General features: G+C 40.5%; 1 protein-coding gene across 1 annotated transcript; it reads right to left on the bottom strand.

The window, feature by feature from the left end:
* Positions 1-2,279: 2,279 nt before the first annotated feature.
* On the bottom strand, positions 2,280-7,246 carry LOC103777497 (membrane-associated phosphatidylinositol transfer protein 3-like; the record flags this gene model as incomplete). Its single annotated transcript, XM_008945050.1, has 5 exons — positions 2,280-2,835; positions 3,232-3,360; positions 3,753-3,936; positions 4,791-4,940; positions 7,098-7,246. Coding segments are annotated over 5 exons (918 nt in total), but the record flags the coding sequence as incomplete, so codon positions are not given.
* Between the last annotated feature and the right edge of the window lie 201 nt (positions 7,247-7,447).

A 7,447-nucleotide genomic window follows, 5' to 3' on the forward strand; every position in this document is an offset into this window, starting at 1 on the left:
TCAGATGCTAGTTCCTTTAATACAGTCACAGAATTACACACAGATCCCTCTTTTGAAAGAAGCCAGCCTTTCTACTACAGAAACTTAGAAATAGATTTTTTAGTCCCTTGGATGATAGAGGTAGATGGTTAAAGAAACACTTTGAACTTTGCATCAGGAACAGTGATTACTGTCAAAAGACACGCTACACAGCACCCAGTGCTTTAAAAGAACTTTGTGATCAATGTTGCATTTAGGTCCCCTCAGCAAATTTAAAATTTGCCTATTGTCTTCTTCCCTCACAAGCCTTGGATTCCTATGTCTCTTTAAAACTAACAAGCAGAAGCATGCTAACAGTGAACTGACTGGCGGGAGATAGTTCTGGTGTACCTCGTGCAATCTCCTAGCTGCAGGGGGCAGGAGAGGAAACGGACTACAGGGTTAGAATTAATACACGCAGTGGGCCAAAACAGGACACAGAATAATTCCTCTATGTTTATGGGTTAAAGAACTAGCTGTGATACTACTGGGAGAACATTTGTGAACCTGAAGGCTGCTTCAGTGTAGTTTGCAGTATCTTTTTTTTGTAGCTGGCTGATTTGGAAACAGAACATAAAACCCCAACTCCCTGTGACGTAGTTACCTGCTCCCAATTAGTATGAGCTGTCAAACTTTTAATATCTTCCCTAAATCTTCATCAAAGGTTATCCCTCCCCTTAAAAGGACACATTATTATAAAAAACAAATTACTGATGTGCCAGAGCTCTTTCAGGAAGTTTGAAATAGGTAACCAACAATCTTACCAAGTAATGTCTAAAAAATTAAATCAAAGATCTCAATTTATAAAATACTTTGCTGCCTTTTAAGGCAAAGGCCACATTACTGTGCCCTTCAAAAAGCGCACTGAAACTTTTAGGTGAACAGGCAATAGAGATTTAGGTTTTCTTCTGCACTGTCTTAATAGCTTTCCATTGCATTTCTTGTTTTCTTTACATGTTAACTTTCAAAACCATTAACCAACAGACTTATTGAGAGGCTGTTTCTGGCCTGTCTACAAACTAGGAAAACCTGAAAAGGAGGGAGAAAGGCATGACACCCTCTCCACATCAACTCCCTGAAGTTAAAACCAAAGAAGCCAACCTGAAAAAGAACTCTCCTATTGACTTTCAGCTTTCTCAATATCAATAGTATTTTTAACTTTTAAAGAAAAAAAGGTTTTATAAGCACTTGTAACTTCATTGCAGGTTTTAAAACAATGCTTCAGTTCAGTCATGGAAGTTCTCTTGGTGAATGTAGTGCAGTGGAATCATCTGCATGAAGAATCTGCAAATCAATACTACATTTAACTACAACACTTTAGAAATATTACCACTTAGGGAAAATGTCACACCTTTTTTACTTCATTGTTACTTCATTAGTTCATTGAGAGACCCAAGAGACATTTAAATCAGTAGGAAAATGTCCATTTGGCATCTGTAATTTGGCATGTCCTTTCTTTGAAGCTCAAATGCTGTAAATTGAATGCTACAGATTGTCTTAACACAACAGCTGCTATGAAGCATGAGAAGATAAACAATTTACCCACAGGAATTCCACTACTTTTTCGCTCCTCACGTGTAAAGGCTCTAGTTAGAATAATGAAAAAAGTGATTGCTCTGAAGCTTGCAGATCCCTTAGTAAAAGGGCTCCCTTTAACTCACCATCTTAGGATCTGTCTCTCCGACTGAGATGGTTGGAGCTATCTCTTTACTTGGAGTAGTCCACACATTTTGCACAGTCACCAAGTTCCACAAAACAATGTGATCTTTGCACACTTGCACATTATCTTCTATATAGCAACACTAACTGCTTCAAACTGTAGCAGACACATTTATTTCTAGCATGAAGTTTTTGTGGATTGGTTCATAAGTGGAGTTCTCCCATTAACTTGATGTCCAGCACCTCACACAAACACAAGTGCCCATGTTGGGGTCTGTTCATCAACACTGTAAGCTGAAATAAAATCTTGGGTTTAAGGCACCCAAAAAGCATCTTGCTGTACAAATCCTAATCACCCATATTTTAAGTTCCCACCTCTGCTCCCCTTGCAAGTATATTGTTTTATTGAAAGTGAAGTGGAAACACACACAACTATTTACAGTGTAAACTTTTTCTGTAGCCTATGGGACCTACTGTTTATACTGGTTTGGGTGCAGCTTGTTAGCTGATACAACAACTCTTCTGAGTAAAATCAGCCTGTTACAGCTTTTTCTCTTATTGCACATTTTTTTTATAGATGTTGCAAAAAATAACCACAGATATTTCCTGTTGCTTTCACGTTATAAGCACTTGCGATAGTTTTAGATTGGTTTAAAATTTCACAATAAGCAAGACAAGAGGAACAGAGTGGAAGTTCCCCAGTTGGTGTAAGGTGGCAGATTCCAGAGCAGGGAAGACTCTGGAAGTACAGCTCCCCGCTACAACTCTTCGTTTGAAGCTGCCCAAATGTTATCTTTGAGGCATGCCTACAAGTTTAACGGGGTGCACCCAAGATCTCTATTCCCAAGCTTCCTAGGGAGCAGATTCAAACTTAACTCCACCTCGAACCCAAGCAATGGAGGGCAAATGCCTGTCATGATCTTTGTCTGATTCAGGCTGGCTCTGGGCACGCTCTGGCTTGGGGTTCGAAGAAGGTGGGTCAGGTTGCTGTACAGACATAGTCCTGCGGAGATGGTTTCTCTTGCGCAAAAACTCGGGTTGGGAGTGGAGGCCAAAGCTGCCTTTTCTCAATATCATCCGAGAGTTGTTCTTTTTGGGTCGTGAATGGAGACTGAACTCCAGCGAGGCCAAGTGGGCTGCATAACCTTCACTGAGGAACTGAAACAGGAAGGAAAGAAAGGGATTGCCAAATTACTGCTGCCTCAACCTATGACTTCTGTGAGGAGTTAGCTAAGTTCCTGTCTTTGGCAGCCCAGTTAGATACCCACAGAGTACTAACACTCCCCTCACTTTTTCATTCAGTGACCTGTTCCATTTTGTCATTCAGCAATACGCAATGCATGCACTTGCAGGTACCACCTAAGACCACTCAACTCTTTACTATTCAACCTGCTAGAAAATGCCTGATCTGAAACCAAAACTGCCCTTCTTTCTCTGAAACGTTGTCTCTGCTGACTGTCTTTTTGTGGTGGTGGGTGTTTGTGCATGCATTCACATGCATGCAGTTACTTGTTCCCCCTAGGTCTTCCTGACTGAGTAACATGAGTTACTTACTTGACACTGCGCCTGGTATTTCTTTGTTGATCGTCCAACTATGTAGATCTGGGATGGCGACAGAGCCAAGACATTGTACACAGAAATATCCTTCATGGAACCATATGCGGCACAGATTTTGATGTGGCACTGAAACAAATATTACCTCCAAAGTGAACACTCTATTGAACACCATGTACTACAAGGATGGCACTTGTTTTGTAATGAAGTAACAGGTGAGTTCATTGCTAACAACTTCATTCTGTAAACCACAGAAAGCTGTATCTGTCTGCCTGCATGGCAGCAAGAACTACAGATATGCACACAGGAAAGAGCAAGCAGTTCACTTATTTATTTGTCACGCCATGAGGCCCCTCTGGATGTTTTATCAGCCCTCCTTGCTCTTTAAAAAGGGAGATATGAGGAACAGCAAAATGATGACCAGTGAGATTTACTGCTCAAAAGGAAGGGAGATGTCTAACTTCACTGAATGACATTCTCTGGAAAAAGGTTTTAAGGCAATATAAACAGGTTTCTAGTACCTCTTGCATGAGATTCCGGAGAAAAATGGTCTTTTGTCGCAGTGGATCGTGAACAAGTCCATCTGAGAAGAAGATCATCCCTTGGGGGAAGTTGTGTTGAGACAACCATGACACCACACGCTGTTTTTGCATATCTGGACGGCCAGTAATATAGATAATCAGATATCCCAGATCCTGCCAATGCCTGTCAGAAACATCAAGTATATTACATAGGTGCAGAAAGAATACTCACCGGTTAGATCAGCATTTCTTTGCTCATCACAGATCCAATTAGAAGTCAGGCATTATCCTTCAACTACTGGAAGGCAGCATGCCTAAGTCTCTGCTCCTATTAAGAAATTAAGTAATAATGCCTACATCTTGAAGGAGACAGAAGCAAGCAAGTATGATTCTTACAGAATACGTTACATAAAATATGAAAGCTATTTAAAAAATTTATTTAGAATAGACTTTGCTATGCGTAAGGTCATGCTACCTTTGAAACCTTCAATGAGATTTCCTGCCATTTTGGCTCTAAGGAGTGGACACCCTTGAAAACTGACATCCCTCCATTGCCATGCAAGTTCCAAAATGAGAGCTGTATTTCCCCATCCAGCGTGACATTAACAGACTTGGAAGAATTGATTAAAAGGCCTTCTCATTTTTCCTCCATGAAATGCTCCTGCATTCATGGCACTTAATATATTTGAAGTAGAAGTATGTCCTTATTTGAAGTTAGTGAAACGCAAAACACACTCTTTGCTCATCACAGTAACACATGGAATCTTTATTAATTCACTGCACCACACTTCAAGGCCATATTTCCAAGAAGAAACTTCAGAGACCTTAAACTACAAAAAAAACCCGTACCATTCTAAGGTTCCTCTGAAAATTACAGAGACCTCATGCCCAAGTAAATATGGAAATGTGTCTGCAAAGAATCCTGGCCTTTAAAGAACTGTTGCTTATTTAGTAAAAAAAACCTCCAACTATCTTCTTCCTTCCTATTGTGTTCAAACAGGAAAGTCTGAAATTAAAAAGTGTGCAAACCTCACTTACCTGACAACATCAACTGCCCCAGCTCGGACTTTGGGGTCACTTCCCATAATTGAAACACTTGCTGCAAATGAACCATCAATGCTGAACACAACACATTCCATACCTCGGGGAAGCACAGTCAGGTAACTTGCAGCACTGCTTTGGTCCCCCCTGGAAAGTCAAAGCAATAAATAAATTTAAAAACAAAAATGCCAGAATGCATTTTCTGCTCATTCTACTTCAGATCTGTTTGGATGTACAGCTTCAAAAACTGCTGCCAAAAATCTGGAAGCTGACTTTAATAAGAAATCAGATGTGTATAAATACTTTAAAAATTAAGAAAAGAAAAAAACCAAACCAGCCTGAAGTAATAAAACTACTACTCAAACATGCCATATGTCTATATATATATACACACGTGTGAGACATGAATGCTGCATATATGCACACACACACAGCACACAGAAATTAGCTACACTTTATTTTTTTTTTTTTTTCTTGAAGCCAGCCTGCAGTTACTGGCAAATTATTAGAAATTACAGGGGTAGAATTTATATGCAACTTGTATTGGCAGGTACTTACACAAATCAGCTTTTCTCCATTAGATAAACAATTGGTATTACCCATCCCTCCATCCTTGCAAATTAGAATGGGAATGCCTATTCATACCCAAAGCTCTTAGCACCCCATGACCTCACGTTCCCTAAAGAAAGTAATCTGAAGACTCGATCCTCTTTCCTTTAGAACGATGATTATTGTACGATCTAGAAATTTATACCTGGAGATGCAGAATCACAGAATCGCTGTGGTTGGAAAGGACCTTTAAGATCATCAAGTCCAACCATTATCTAACTCTACCAGTCCACTTCTACACCATATCCTTGAGCATCCTATCTAGACGGCTTTTAAATACATCCAAGGATGGTGATTGAACCACTTCCCTGGGAAGCCTGTTCCAGCCCTTGATAACCCTTTCCGTGTAGAAGTTTTTCCTAATGTCTAACCTAATCCTCCCCTGTTGTAACTTAACACCATTTCCTCTTGTCCTGTTGGTTGTGGCATGTAAGAAGAGGCCACACCTGCCTCCCTACAACTTCCCTTCAGGCAGTCGTAGAGAGCAATAAGCTCTCCCCTCAACGTCCTCTCCTCCAGGCTAAACAACCCCAGTTCCCTCAGCTGCTCCTCATAAGACTTATCCTCAAGACCCTTCACCAGCTTTGTTGCCTTTCTTTGCACTCTCTCTAGAACCTCAGTGTGCACAGCTTAATGAGCTAAGACAGGACAATTTCTTTCATTCCTGTTTGAAACTTACTTCTGCATTCTAAAAGCCAATGAGAGCTTAGCTTCTCAATACACCTGAATTAATTTTCAAGTAGTTATCTTTTCTTGAATTGATTGCCTATTATGTTACACTGAGGTAAAACGTTCCTTGCTCCTCAATCAGCACTACGTAAGATTGTAAACTGACTTTGGACTTGGTTAACTGGTAGGTAACAGCACATTCTGTTTCAGCTAAATTCATTGCACTGATTTATCCTCCAAAAGCTGCTTCCTAAGTGGCTAGGCAGTTTAATTCTAAGGGCAATATTAAACTAAAAACTGTATTAAATCAAACTGGACTTTTATTAAACAGAAGATTTTTTACAAGCACAGCTACTGATGTACTGGGCCTAGGCCAACAAATTTTATTTCACACATTTTCACGCTTTACTTAGAAATGCTGGAGAGGTAGGAAAGCTGACTGATTTTACTTAAGTGAATTGTTATTTCCAGCTACTGGGGCTTTTGTTTTGTTTTGTTTTCCCAATTCAGGATAATAATGGTCTTGAGTAAGAATTAAGGTAACTCTTTTGATCACCCTGACATCACAGATAAACAGGTGGTTTACAGCAAGGAAATACCTCCTCTACTGTTAATTTCAATACGAAAAGCTTCTTACCAGTCTGAAGAACACAAAGCTCTACCCTTCAGCAGTCTTTGCCCCAGTGAACAGACTGCAAAATAGCCCAGATCATACTTTCTTGCCACAAGACGGCTGATTACAGTCATCCAGTCCCCATACTTTGCAAGATCAAGTGCACCTAAATTGAAATGCACTGAGGATTTGTGTTGCAGTAGGGAAAAGGTCATTAGTCTAGGCACCTCCAAACTGGCAAGTAAACAGATGATTTCTGCTTCAAATCTAAGCTGACAATACCGTGACAAAAACAAGAAAAGATAACTAACTGACCAAAATATCTCTCTGCACCTCCTCCACTCTTACACAGCTTGGTGTCTTCCTGATCACAACAACCCATCACAGCTGCAGTTCCAGCTTGGAGCTATTACCTGACCACCATTTTGATGGGATACACACCAACTCTCAGTCTCTTCTGTTTGGGTATGTTGTAGGATATTCGGCCACTGCTGTTGGATATCTCTGTGTCAAAGTACACCCACCTACCCGACGATGGCTCAGTCATTACGAAGATATCAACCTGCAAAAACAACAGAGCAGTCATCTCGTGTGACAGCCAGCACGGTGCCCCCGATTCACAGGGCCTGCTAAGCCTCCAGCGCATCAGTACCTCCAGCTAAGGCTTGTACTAAAAGCTTACACACAAGTCTGAAGGAACTTCAGAGCTCAGCAAAAACTCCACAGAGTCCAGTAGATTAGAAAATGCTTCCCAACACACAAT

Source organism: Merops nubicus, unplaced genomic scaffold, assembly GCF_000691845.1.
Source record: "Merops nubicus isolate BGI_N331 unplaced genomic scaffold, ASM69184v1 scaffold2108, whole genome shotgun sequence".
In the NCBI taxonomy this organism is placed as follows: Eukaryota; Metazoa; Chordata; class Aves; order Coraciiformes; family Meropidae; genus Merops; species Merops nubicus.